This window comes from Narcine bancroftii, chromosome 4, assembly GCF_036971445.1.
Source record: "Narcine bancroftii isolate sNarBan1 chromosome 4, sNarBan1.hap1, whole genome shotgun sequence".
Lineage (NCBI taxonomy): Eukaryota > Metazoa > Chordata > Chondrichthyes > Torpediniformes > Narcinidae > Narcine > Narcine bancroftii.
The window spans coordinates 225,252,660-225,266,899 of NC_091472.1; the positions used below are offsets into that span (position 1 = coordinate 225,252,660).

At 39.6% G+C, this 14,240-nt stretch overlaps 1 protein-coding gene across 6 annotated transcripts in view; it reads right to left on the reverse strand.

The window, feature by feature from the left end:
* nbeal1 (neurobeachin-like 1) overlaps positions 1–14,240 on the reverse strand; it is a 353,839-nt gene that overhangs the window by 164,932 nt on the left and 174,667 nt on the right. For all 6 annotated transcript variants that reach the window (XR_011356411.1, XR_011356412.1, XM_069934130.1 and 3 more), the window contains exons 7-9: positions 8,333–8,418; positions 3,714–4,020; positions 2,701–2,807 (exon numbers count right to left, since the gene is read on the reverse strand). Coding sequence is in view for 4 of the 6 variants with exons in the window: in XM_069934130.1 (XP_069790231.1) it covers positions 2,701–2,807; positions 3,714–4,020; positions 8,333–8,418 (500 nt within the window). In the remaining 2 variants the exon portion in view is untranslated. The remainder of the gene's footprint in view (positions 1–2,700; positions 2,808–3,713; positions 4,021–8,332; positions 8,419–14,240) is intronic.

Below are 14,240 nucleotides of genomic sequence, written 5' to 3' on the forward strand. Positions count from 1 at the left end.
AGGAAATTCATTGCATTGTTTCACAAGACTCTCACTATTGTCTACATGTTATTCCACTGATCCAACTAGCTATGACACTATGAATTTTTTTGTGAATTCTGTGCGTCACATCAAGAGGAAAATCAGTAAGCTCTTCCTCTAAGGAATTTCCCTCCATTCTCCTGAGACAGGGTTGGATGAGAGGTGAAGTTAAAAAGGATGAAGACAGGAAAACAAGAGAACTTGAAAAGGAAAGAGAAGGGGAACATATTTTAACCTGTAGAACAGGCAACTCAGACTGCAGAAGAGTTGGGAAGGTGATGGCTGTCCAAGGTTGTGGTGGGGGGGGGGGGGGGGCATTGGGGCCAAAGGGCAATGAATGAGAAGATAGGAAGTGAAGAAGAGAAAAACAAAAAGAAAGAATGAGAGAACATCAGAAGGAAAAAGGGGAAAAAAGAAGTCTGCTCAAATTCTTTCACTTAAGCGGCTAAGATTACAAGCGATGACCTCTATAGATCTCCTGCCAGTGCAGGCTAAGGGAGATACTATAAAAATTAAATAGGTAATTTTAATTTTGCATCACTAGTTTACAATTTTAAGATAAACGCAAAAGCTCTTATTGTTTTGTTGAAACTTTTAGGTGAAGAGATTTAATATTAACATGACCTAGACATGGATGACCAGTAGTTATAGCAAGAATATACATGTTCAGCACACTCTTCACTATGTTTAAATCACTGGCAAGGCAAGCAAAGACAACAGGATAAATACCCATCAGTTCAATTTAAATAGCACACAACAGGTGTACAAGACAGTTAACCAATTTGGCCACATATAATGTCAAAATCTTACTGATGTACCTCTCAGGGAAGAAGTGATCTGATCACTTGCACAGACTGGAATAGAAATTCAACATGGAAAAGTAACTGAAATTCTAGCACCTGACTTTAATTTTTGACTGTTCTTTAGTAGATCAACTGAAAACAATGTTCCCCTTCAAAGATCTAAACAGACTATTATTTAACAGTTTAAAAATAGACTTTCATCCCTGTTATTGACCAGATAGTCTCCTATACAAGGTGCAACCACACCATCAAGCCTTTTAGGAAGAGGTCAAGTATGGGCGCACGGCTGCAGTAGCAGTTAGCAAGACACTATTACTCTGCCATTGACCCTAGTTCGAATCCAGTGCTGTCTGTAAAGAGCTTATATGTTCTCCCCATTTCCTGTGGGGGCTTTCTACCAGATGCTCTAGTTTCCTCCCACCCACCATAGACCATAGGGTTGTAGTTAACTAGATGTAATTGGGCAGCATAAGGTCTCAATGGCCAGAACAGGTTTCTAATGTATTGTAAATAATAAACAAGTAACTAAGAGGTTTGCAGTTGGCATTCAGACTGTTATTTTACAAAGATGATACTGCTTTATAAGGTTACCCTCTAAGGTCCATGTAGCCAGCTTTATCCAAAGTTAATTGCAAGAATGAAAATCAAGTCATTTCAGCCTCAGTCACAAACCTACATCTTTAATGTTTGTTTGATTTCAGGCAAGTCATTACTTCAGTGAACATCTTCTTAGCAGTCTGTGCTGCAGTACAGCCAGTTCCAATTTGAACATTAAACAAGTTTTGTTTTCGTAAAGCATCATGGTAATGAGTGATGAACATCATTCCACTCAGATGTTACCACAGAGTTCATGGTGAAAATTAATGCTACATCATTCATATACTGTAAAACCCCTGGTATCCAGAATTCAATCAGCCAGCAGCCTCAAGCAAGTGGCAAAATAAAAGGGAGGAAAATAAATTTTAAAAATTAAAATAAATAAGGATAAAAAAATAGGTTTGAAAAATATGTTTAAAATTTTAAAAGTAAATATTCTCTGAAGTGATCCTTAGTGAAGATAGGAACAAATATTCAACCATGGAGTTCCTTGGTTATGCTTTGCTCGTAGCATCTGTTTGAATAAAGTTGTGTGAAGAAGCAATGGTGTCGCCCAGGATGAAGAGTTGGTTGATTCCGCTCGCCATTGGGGTAACTCTCTTAAAGTGTCTCCTTATCTCTGAGAGATAAGAATCACCCTGGTCAGAGGCATTATCTGTAAATTTGGGAGGAGGGGTTAATTATCTACAACATTATTGTTCATCTTTCAGACAGCTCTGTGCGACGGTTAAATATTTTCAAAGAATGACTGAAAATAAAGTAAAATGATGTGAGGTTTTTATTCATGCAAATGAGTTTGTTCAGAGTGAGTATAGTGGAGAAGTTTTGACTTTTAAACTGTTTACTCTTAAGACAGGTGTATTAGTTAAGCATTGTCTCAAGCAACCGGAACACACACTTATCTGGCATCCCCAAAAGATGCCATATACCAGGAGTTTTACTGTATTAAAAAAATGAACATCTCATCATTTACATCTCTGGTGCAGAGCAGACACCTCTCCACATAGGAAGAGAGAAAATTTTCTTGGACCATTCAGCAACCTATTAAAGGAGTAAGGGAGAACTGGCAATAATGATTTGAAAGCGTTTGCCATATTCAACCTAGTCATATCCTTCATACAAAGTGGAACTCTGACCTCCAGAGTTGTAATCAGAACATTTCAACCAGAGGACAAATTCCCATTTCTGTTTTCTACTCGTGTCACAATAAGGGAAAAGGGCAACCGTAGCATTCATTGAATTAAAGCAATAATCACTCTGATGCCAACTTGGATTCTACCTTGCTGTTCTGTAACAGTCGTGTGAGATGTTCAAAGCAGTTACTGTTCAGGAAGATTGCCTGAAGGACAGGTCTGTCAGAGCAATTTAACATCTCTGGAATAGTGTCTGCAGAGAGAAGATTCCAACATTTTAAGTTTACAACTAAGAAATCCAATAAAAAGGTGATTAAATACTTTATTCTCCTTTTCTTCAAGATCTATGTAACTCTGAAAGTATCATTTGAAATTTTAGACATCCCCAACAATATTTTTCCACCGATTATTCCATCTTATACCCTCCATAATCCACACTTCTGCTGCCAGTATCCAAATGTATATCAAATCACCATCAACACCATGTTCAGTGATGACAACTGACTCCCAGCCCAGAAATGAAAAGATACTCAAACTTCCATCTTTTGTGTTCAAATTCCCTCATCATCCCAATCCTCTCAATTTCTGTAGACTCCTCCACCGCACAATTTTACAGAACAACCAAACTCCTGGAAAATTTGTCCAACTTTAATGCTCTGCTGCTGGCAGCCATATTTTTCATTGCCGAATTCACGCACTCTGGAATTCCTTCCCCAAACCTTACTACTCAAGTCTTTTTATACAGGACATGTTTAAAAACTTATTTACTTAACTATGTTTTACTAAGTTAAAAGTGACATGGTTAGCATAGTGGTTTGCACAACACTATTGCAGTGCCAGAGACCCAGGTCCAATTCACATACTGTAAGGAGTTTGAACTTTCTCCGTGTGCTTCCTCCCCGGATGCTCTGGTTTCTTCCCACCCTTCAAAAACGTACAGGGGTTGTATGTTAATGAGTGTATTCAGGGTGCATGGGCTTGGGGGCCGCAAGGGTTTGTTATTGTGCTGTGCATTTAAATTAAAAATTAAAGGCACTAGATAAAGAGGAGTGTTGTCATCGCAGAAATTAGGATGGTTCCATTTGTGTACAATAATTTTTATTTTTAGCAGGTGCCTGTGCAACAAGTGAAAGACATTCAGAGCAGGGAGTTTACTCACTCAGCATTTGTATCTGTAGTGCAATGAAGCTGCTCTCCCAATTCCGAGATTTACGACTGACCAGCAATACAGTGTGATCAGAGTTGAGTAGTTTGAAGTAATTCTCAAGGATTGTGTTGATCTCCACCTGCCGATGATCGGAGCTGCTGATAAGCAGTACATGAACTACCTCTGTCAGACACTTCAGTGTCAGCTCCAACTTATGGCTTACATCCTCTGGATCCTTATCATCCACCAAATCACAGTCTGCCAGCACCCTCATCAATACTTCCATCGTAGCTGGTGAGATTGCCTGGAGTGCATTGCGCTGAAATCATAATGTGTAACAATTCTTCATAAATAAATCAGTGAATTTTACATTTCTGATTTAATTGTATTCATTCCTTCCAAAATAAATTCTGTAAGACAAGAGAAAATGGCAACATTGGGTCTACTGTGGACAGTTCCACTCGTGGATCTTGAGGAGGTGGGAGAAGTGGCCGATGTGTGCCTGGGGGATAATGAGGCTGGAGGCTGTGAAGGGATGATGTCCTGAGAAAACAAGCCCACTAAATTCCAATAAGACAGCAGTATGGTGTTCAACAGTGGCATCATGTCCAAAATAAGCTACAGACAATGTAGATAATTTCTGCCATCTTGGCTCAACTCTTATCTGCTTGTTTAGCCTTGGGACACAACTTGATGTAAAAAAAATGACAGGATCTATTTTTTTCCAAATTTAGCAAGGAACTTGAATTGTATATTATACACCATGATACAATGAAAATCTTTGTTTCGTGTGCTATCGAGGCAACTCAATCACTACATTGTACATCGGGTGGTGCAATTTTAGAAAGAATGATAAAAAAAGTGGAAGATAAAGGGTTAAAGACAAAAAGTACATCTTGTGCTAATGGGAGGTCCATTCAAGAATCTGAGAAGGAAAAAAAACCTGTCCTTGAATCTGGAGGTGAATACTTTCAAACTCACAAATCTTCTGCCCAAAGGGAAAGGGGTAAGATGTGATTAGAACAAAATGTGTTGTCAAGCTTATCTCTTCATTTTTGGCCTCTGGAATTCCTGATCCAACAACATGTAGTGGCTTTGATAAGGGAGGTTGGCCAAGAAGATTCAGTCACTTGGCATCCAGAATGAGGTAGTAAATTGGATTGGACATTGTCTTTGTGAGAGAAGCCAGAGAGTGACTAGTGTTGTGCCTCAGTGACTGGAGCTGCTTCTACTGTTGTTCATCATCTAAATCAACGTTCTTGAATGATAATGTGCAAAATTAGATCAGTAAATTTGCAGATGACATTAATACGAGAGATCTGGTGGTCAGTGAAGACTCAAAACTTGCAGCGGGATCTGAACCAGCTGGAAAATGGCAGATGGAATTTAACGTGGACAAGTGTGAGGTGTGCCTATGGGAGGATGTTCCATGGTAGGACTTACACGGTAAGGCACTGCAGAGTGCAGCAAAACCAAAGGATCTAGGAATATAAATACATAATTCCTTGAAAGTTGTGTCAACAAGAAAATAGGATCATAAAGAGAGCTTTTGGTACATTGATTTTCATTAATCAAAGTATGGAGCTGGGATGCTATGTTGAAGTTGTATGAGACATTGTTAGAACTAAATTTGGAGTATTGTGTGTAGTTTTGGTCAACTACCTTCATATCCATAATATTGAAAGAGCAAGGAGAATATTTACATGGATGATGCAAAGACTTGAAGAGCTGAGTTAGACAATGAGGAGAGGTTTGATAGAGGTATATAAAATTATGAGGGGCAATAGAATAGGGTAAATGCAAACAGGCTTTTTCCACTAAGGTTGGGTAAGACAAGAACTAGAGGACAGGGGTGAAGGTTGAAAAATGAAAAGTTTAAGAACATTCAGGGGAGTGTCTTCACTCAGAGGGTAGTGAGAATGTGGAATGAGCTGCCAGTGAGTTCAATTTCAACATTAAAGAGATTAGACAGGTATAAGGATGTGGCAGGGTTTGGAAGGCATTGGTCCAGGTGCAGGACGATGGAACAAGGTGAAGTAGAGTTTGGCATGTTCTAGATATGCCAATAGGGTTGTTTCTGTGCTGTAATATCTATGGTCCTAGCGCCTTGTCTCTTATCATCTCTATACCTCTTCATTAATTTCTCAATTTTTTTCACCAAATCCCCAGTGAACACACAGCACTCTACACACACAGGACATTCACCAACATTCCCATTGAACCTGAAGTGATGCTGTGGATTGGAAAACTACCCTCTACCTCACAGAAACCAAACATTAGTTCCAGGCAACCTCCCCTCGCATCTCTCTGGCTCATAAACCCACTGTTGAACATCATGCTAACGTCTCTTGCCCATCAATGATTTTATTTTCCCAAATCATCCTTCCAAAGGTGTTCCTTAAATGTCACATAATAATACATTAAAAATTTGATACACATGATATACTTCAACTTTTGTCTGCCACAAGGCAAACAAAAATTCACCAAGAGCTTTGCATGGCATTGCTAACAATAGTAGAAATAGAAGCACAACAGTGTCTCTTCAGAGTTATTGAGTGTCTGTGGATTCACCTCCAGCACTCCCGCAGCCTCTGCAGCCACACAGATTCCTGTTCAAACCATTGGCAGGCCAAGCTGCAGATCTAAACCTTTGATACAATCAGGAAGCTTTCAGGACCCAAGGCCCTTTGGGAGCCCTACTTGCCCTCAGCACCCTCTCAAATCTGTTCCAATACTCTGCACCCTGTGTGGGACTTCAGTCACTGAGCCCCTTGCTGGTCCACTGCCATGGTCACTGTCCTGTACGGTCATCTCCTATGCTTCTCCATGGTAAGTAGTCTCCATGTTTCTGGTGCCGTGTTGGTCCAACTGATCCCCCAGAGTCTGCAACCCTTCGTAGTACATTGGCCACCACAGGCACCGCCATCTTGGACACAGTACTCTGAGGTTGTAGAATTTTTTTTAAAAATCTGATCCTTTAACAGGCTGTTTAAAGCCTGTACAGAGCCACTGGCATCAGGAACAGTTGGTACACCCCTGATAAGGAGTGCTGTTTCTGTGCTCCTGGGTTTGTAACTCCAACAGCGCCGCCATTTTCTCCCTCACACCACCTGGCCTCAGATCCCCAACCACACATCGTCCACTCCTATATCTCCTCAAGATTTACAAGTTGGACTATTGGGCTGGCAGGCTCATTCTTTGAGAAGTTACTCGTCACAGAGTTTATTTCTTGACTTTAATTTTTCTCCCCTGTCCAATTCCATTCCACTCATATCGATGACACCTCTGGCATCCTCCAGTTTGACAGTTTCCATGTCCCAAAAAGTTCATCTTCAGCATGAAGATCCTATCACTCTACACCTCCATCCAACATCAAGATAATCTGAGAGCCCTCGTGCACCATGACACTTAATCCTCTGGGTGAACTCATTGAATAAAAACTTCTCCAATTCAACTCACAGCTGTGGCTCTGGGGACTCACATTGGCTCAAAGTATGAGTCACTTCATGGAATATGTGGATAATCCTTGTTTCAGACTGACTCAGGCCTCCTCCCTCTTTATCCAGTACATTGATGACTGTATGGAAAACTGCATTGCTTCTGCTGCCAGCTTTCGCCCTATTCTTACTTCTACAGGAACTAAATCTGATTCTTCCCTCTTTTTCCTAACTTCTCCATGTCATAAACTTTTATCTCCATGTCTGAAGAGTTCCACATTCATTAGAAGCATGACAGACTCCCACAAATATGTTGACATACTTTCTCACCCCACCTCCTGTGACAGTTCCCTCCCATTAGTTCAGTCTGTCATTTCTGCTCTGCTATCAATGTTTTTACCCAAGTGCCTCTGAGATTTCTTTCCTTTTCCTTAACCATGTTCTCCCATCTGCAATAGTCAACAAGGTTCTCAACTGCACCGCTTCCATTTCGTACTCTTCTGCAGTCATCCATTCTCCTCCCAGCCAGAGATGAGCAAGGCTCCCTTTGTCCACACCTTTCACTCCACACATTCTGTATTTGCCATGGTCTTCAATGAAATGCTTCCACTGGACACAACTAATTCCACTATTGCAACCCCAGGTTTGCTCTTCCATCTTTACCAGCCAATCCCCTTGAAAGCCCTTTTAATGAGGGGTTTCTCTCCATCTAATCTTTTGTCAAACAAGGCAGACTGGAAAAGATGTTGCCATGTTTTTGTGAGTGGAAGAGTTATGAACAAAGGGCCTGTCACTTAAAACTCCTCCTGGAAATTTATTTCTCTCAGAGGATCATAAATCTCTGGAATTCTTTGCTCCAGGGGTGGTGAAGACCAGATAATTAAATATATTTAAGGTGGAGATATAGACATTTGAAAAATCACAGAATAGGAAACTCCACAGAAGAGATGAGCATAGTTCAGTATACTGAATAAAGGAGTAGGCTTGGGGCATATTTCTGGTCCAACTTTCTCACATTTTTGTTTGATAAAAGATCTCTGGCCTGAAATAGTCACTGGACTGCTTTCTAACTTGCTGAGTTTCATCAGAATTTCTGTGTTCATATTTACAGCCTCCATGGCATTTCGCAATTACTCCCTTGCTCATTAAGTTGGTGTTGTCCAATAGCATATTCCTTGTTGGCACGGTTCTCACCTGTCCACCTGCGACAATGGCCCCAAATAGATGAAGAAGACAACACTTCAGACTCTCTTTCAGATGTTCGCTCTCTTGAAAACATTCTAAAAAAAACCAAATTGATCAGTTAAAAGCAACTTGAGCTTCAATTGAAAAAGAATGTGACTTGCTAAAATCCAATGTAAAGATGATTCACTGAAGGAGAAAGAATAATGGAATTTGATCAGTGGTCACTCATGGTCCTGGATTTCCTCAGGTTTATCTCAACCACACAGATAATCAGACAGATGATACATGAACTTTAACACGCAAATTTCCTGAACCTCTTGTTTTTATTGTTTTATATATTTATTACCAAGGGTAACAAGCACAAAGGTACACCATCACCTACACGATTCCCTCAAAGTCACATCATTTGAAATATATCACCATTCTTTCATCATTGCTGGGTCTAAATCCTGCAACCCCTCCCCCCAATAGCAGTGAAGGAGAAAATGCATGAGAACTACAGCAGCAGGCTCACCATCATCCTTTCAGGGATCAACAAAAGATGTGGGCATTGTCAGCAAAGCCAATAACACAAAACGATGGTACTTCGAATGGGGGTGGAGCAAAAGAGACAAAGTTCAAAGATCAAATTTATTGTAAGAGTGCATACACACCATCACATACAACTCAGATTCATTTTTCCTGCAGGCTAGGCAGAATTTCAACATATTGGTTGTACAAAAAACTGTACTCAAGATAGGTATACAAAAGAGAGAAATGTAAATGAGAAGCAAGTGCAAACTGTGTGCAATACAGAAAATAAATATTCAATAATAAGCAATTTGCCCCAAGTTAGAGTCCTTAAATGAGCTTCTGAGTTTGTTGTTGAAAGGGTAGCAACTGTTCCTGAACTTGGTGGTATGACTGGAGCGCCTATACCTCTTTCCTGATAGTAACAGCAAGAATAGAGTATATCCTTGTGGTGTGAATCCTTAATGATTGCTGTTGCTCTCCGACGGCAATGTTCCATGTAGATTTTCTCGAGGGTGGGGAGAGTTTTGCCTGTGATGTTCTAGGCTATATCCACTACCATTTGCTGAGCTTTCCACTCAGAGGTATTAGTTTCCTCACACCAGGCCGTGATGTAGCTGGCCAGCACACTTTCCACTATACATCTGTAGAAGTTTGCCACGGTTTACAATAACATACCAAACCTACGCAAACCCCTGAGAAGGTAGAGGCACTGATGTGCTTTCTTCACATTGAGACAGGTTTCAATCTTGTACAGGTACACAATCCTTTATCCAGAACCCTAGGGGGACAGTGTGTTCCAGATTTCGGAAAGCCAGATTTAAGCCCACCCGAATTGTGCTGCCTTATCCACACCCATCGCCTTCCAGTCGCGCTGCCGTCTCCCCCCCCCATCCGCCCGACTCGCGCTGCCTGTCTCTCTACCCCCCCCTCACCCGCCCGACTCACGCTGCCTGTCTTTCCCCCCCCCCCCCACCACCTCGCCCGCCCAACTCGCGCTGCCATCGCTCTCCCCATTTGCCGGATTTTGGAGCTTTCCAGATTTTAGATGTCCGGATAAAGGATCGTGTACCTGTAAATCATTTATATGCATTAAATTATTTCTAAAATTAAAAATGACTTAATCAGATAGAAAGACTTTAATAGGCAGAATGAATTGTATTAAAATGAATGTATTTCCAAGACTTCAATATATTTTCCAATTTATTCCGTGAAAATTTTTAAAGATTTGGATGTAGTAGTGAGAACATTTTTATGGAAAGGTAAAATGGTAACGGTAAGAAATTATTGTGGAAATATGAATTAAGATGTTTATAACTCCCAAATTTTCAAAATTATAATAAAGTTGCTCAATTAAAATTTATTAATAGAATGTTTGATTCTGATAATTGGTTAATTTGGGAAGATATAGATTTAAAATGAATTAATGAAAATAGAAGAGATCAATTTGTATAAAAATGGAATGAAGAGTTGTTGTATTTGCATAAGTCACCAATATTGTCTCATTTGAAAGGAATATGGGAGAAAGTGAATAAGGAAATTGGTACTCAAGGTAAAATATTAAGATATACTCTTTTTTATTAGAATCAGCTTTTTCCCTTTACAATTAATAATCAACTTGTTAAGATTTGGGATCAGAAAGGTATTGTTATGAATTGAGTCATTATCTTTCATTTGAGAGAGAGAGAGAGAGAGATACTAAATCATATACTTTTTTGTTATTATCAAATCAAATCGTTGTTGCATAATTTTTATGGGAGAAATTTGGAGATTCCAAAGAAATGTTAATTCGGGAAGGTGGAAAGAAAGGATTTATATCTGAAATGTATAAATTACTGCAACAAAAAATGTTTCAGGTAGATTTAAACAAGTCAAGATTAAAATGGGAAAAGGATTTAGGGGTGGAATTTAATATAGAACACTATTTTTAAAAATAGTGTGACTAAGATTATTAATGTTAGAAAAAGATGCTCATTATAATTTTATACATCAATTATATTCAACTCTGGAATGATTAAAAAGATACAATTTGATATCTTCTGACTTATGTTTTGATGTCAGAAGGAGAAGGGGTCTTTTTTTGCATTCAGTATGGATATGTGAAAAAGTTAAATTTTTTTGGTCAAGGACTAGAGAATTTTTACAATGTTTTTTAAATTTAATTTTCTTTGGACCCATTCATTTTTTAAAATTAGTGATACAAGTACAGTTTGTTTGAAATTAGGTTTGGACAAATTTCAAGTGGCATTTTTTAGATTAATGTTAGCAGCAACAAGGAAGTGTATTGCAATTACATGGAAAGATCAAATAGAACTTAATTTACAAAGATGGCATTCAGAATTGAGATCTTGTATCCCTTTGGAAAAATAACAATTTGAGAGATAAAAAATTTTGTTTTTAAGGAAGGTTTGGATCCCTTATTTGGATTATTTGGATTTAAAATTGTAAAGATCTGGACCTGTATGTGGCAGGATATCCCCATCACACGATGATTAGTTACTGTGTTATTGTTGGTTATTTCTCCTCAACTTCCTTTTTCTTCGCTTCTTTCTTTTTCTTTTCCTAAGGGCAGAAGGTTTAGAGGTTAAGGGTTGGGATGTTGGAGAGGGGGGTTAGTATAAGGGGCTGGGGAGGTGTAGGGGGAGGGTTTTTTTTTTGGTCTCTTCTTTTATATTAACCATGTTTGTTTGAAAATATATTTTGCCTAATTATTTTATATGATCATGGTTGTTAAAACTTAAATAAAATATTTTTTAAAAAATACACAGCACCATAATAGCAGCAGAAAAGATCAGAGATCTCCCTCCTCCCTCTGATGTGATTTACTGGGATCACTGTATAAAAAGAGCTTGTTAAATCAGTGAGGACCCTTACCACTCTGCTGCAGCATTTCCACCTCTTCCCGTCATAAAAGAGATGGAGTATCAGAGCCAGAACCACCAGGCTGAGGAACAGCCTCTTCCCACGTTCAATGAGACTGCTGAGTGACTGAAGAAATGCTAAAACAATTCTGAGACTCTACTATTTATTAGTATTTATTTTAAATATATGTATATTTGACAGTATGTCTGTATGTGTGCTATGTTTGCATGTGTGCTTGCACTGTGGATCTAATGTTACAGAGTTCTGTGTTGTGTATTGGCCTATGTGTTGTGTGGTTTTATGTTAAAAAGTGACAGTTTGCCTTAGAGAACCAAGGTAAAGGTGGACTACTGAGAGAGTGGGAGACGGACAGACCATCTGTAGAAAATGATCTAAAAAATTCTGAACTTGGACGATAAACCACCACTGGGGGTGCTGTGGAGTGGAAGAAGGCCCAGAGCATGAGTCATGGTCTGGAGGACAGTTTAGAATGTTGGAATTTCAAAAAGGATGAACATTCTGAAAGCAGCCAGAAGGATCCGGACCAAGCCACTGGTCTCTCTGCAAGCAACACAAGACAACTTCGAATTCTGTGGTCTCTCTGTCTCTCAACGATCTTTTGGCTTCAGTTTACCAAACAAACTGAATTTTGTTTATGATCTTTGCTTTGGTTAAGATCAAAGTTTTGTGAGTGTTGTGTGTTTGTTTTGTGTCTAAGTTTTTCTATGGGCTGGTTGGAAATATAACAGACTTTAATTACGTATGTTATACTTAGGCTGGGGAATTTATTAGTTTTACACTGTTATAGGAATTTGCATAGTAACCAGTGGGCATTGTTATAAAAGGGGGGATTATGAATTAAAGTTTGAAGGCGAATTTTTTGTTGATAAAGTAATTGTTCATCTTTACCCCTGTGTGATATGCCTTCTTTGTGGTTGCTCGTTTGATCTTGTAACACTAAGAACGCTGTTTCGTCGGGTTGTACTGCAACAAGCAGATGCTAAATAAACTTTAACAGTAAGAGAGTACATTTTCAAATTTAATTTATTAAATGTTATATACAGCACAGTAAAAGCAGATTCTGGCCATTTAAACGCGTACCACCCAGGGGCATAGCAAGCACATTAAAAAGGTGCCACAATACATATCAGATGGTGAATCAGTGGTTGAATAGCAGGCCACATTTGATTTTTCAGTGGCGTCAGACCCAAACAGGGGTTTGGGGTGGGGGTGGGGTGCGGTGGTGCAATTACAATTGTACAGATTTCAACAATTCTTTTTTCTGATGAAGGGCTCCAACCTGACACGTCGACTGCCTATTTCTTCCCATGCATGCTGCATGGCATGCCAGGTTGCTCCAACGCGTTGTATATTGCTTCAATCCTGATCAGATTACTTGAGCTACATGGAGGCAAACAAGAAAACCTGCACATGCCAGGGTTGAGTGCAATACACAAAAGTCCAGCACTTTTATGTACTTCTTCAACTAAACACAACCTGCTGGAAGAACTCAGAGGGTCAACCATTCTGATGCTGATCCATCCACCAGAAGATTGTGTTTAGCTTCGGATTCCCACATCTGCAGTCTCCAAAGTGTCAACTTTTTCCTTAATCCTGACAAAATGTTGTTAATTCATATTGTGAGACATCTATTCCTACCAGGATGCGCAGGGCCTGATTGTCTCAGTTTAATGGATCGAGAACCAGCAGAGTGCATGGCAAATGTTTTTCAACTTGATTTAAATGTGCACGAATACTTTATTGACACTTGGTAATTCCAGAATCACTGAACATCATATTTTTCACATTGCAGGGCATAATTAATCATAATAATATACACATATTCTTTCATTTGTTCTCCTCACACTGCAAATCTCTTTTGAAACTGATGGCAGCCTTATTTATAGTCAGTGACCCCATGCACTCCCAATTAATGGTGACGCTATGCCTGCGTTGTCACTGGGAACATGTAATATCAATGGACATTTTATGCATGGTGCAAATCCACCTAAACTTCAGATTACTCATCAGATGGATATTGGTCCAGATTCAGATCCCAGCCTCATCATGAATATTGTGAGTAAAGGGTTAAACTGGCCCAGCTTTCTCTTTCTCCCTATCCTTCTGTACACTTTCTGCAGCTCTCCTTCTATCAGAGAGCTGCCCTCTCCCCGATCACTTCTCAGCCTCTTTCCCTTTCACCTGTGTCCACCTGTTAGCCTGTGTTCCCCCTCTTTATCCCCCCATCCCTACCTTACAGCAGGCTGGCTGTCAGCGCCAGTGGCACTGAGCCTCGCTCTTCTCCAACCATCCGCGATACTTGGCTCAAAGTTCAAAATGATGATCTAGTGATTAAATTGAATGACACACTGGTGCCAGGGCAGGCCAACTATAGCAGGTACTGGAGGAGAAACTTGCAGGGTTTTCATTGTCTACTACCAGGAATGGGGTATAAACAAGTAAGTGGGTTCAAAAACTAAGGAGGGGTCAGGACACTTCCTGACTGGCACATCCCCTTCTAATAAAGGAACACTTTCAATGTTTG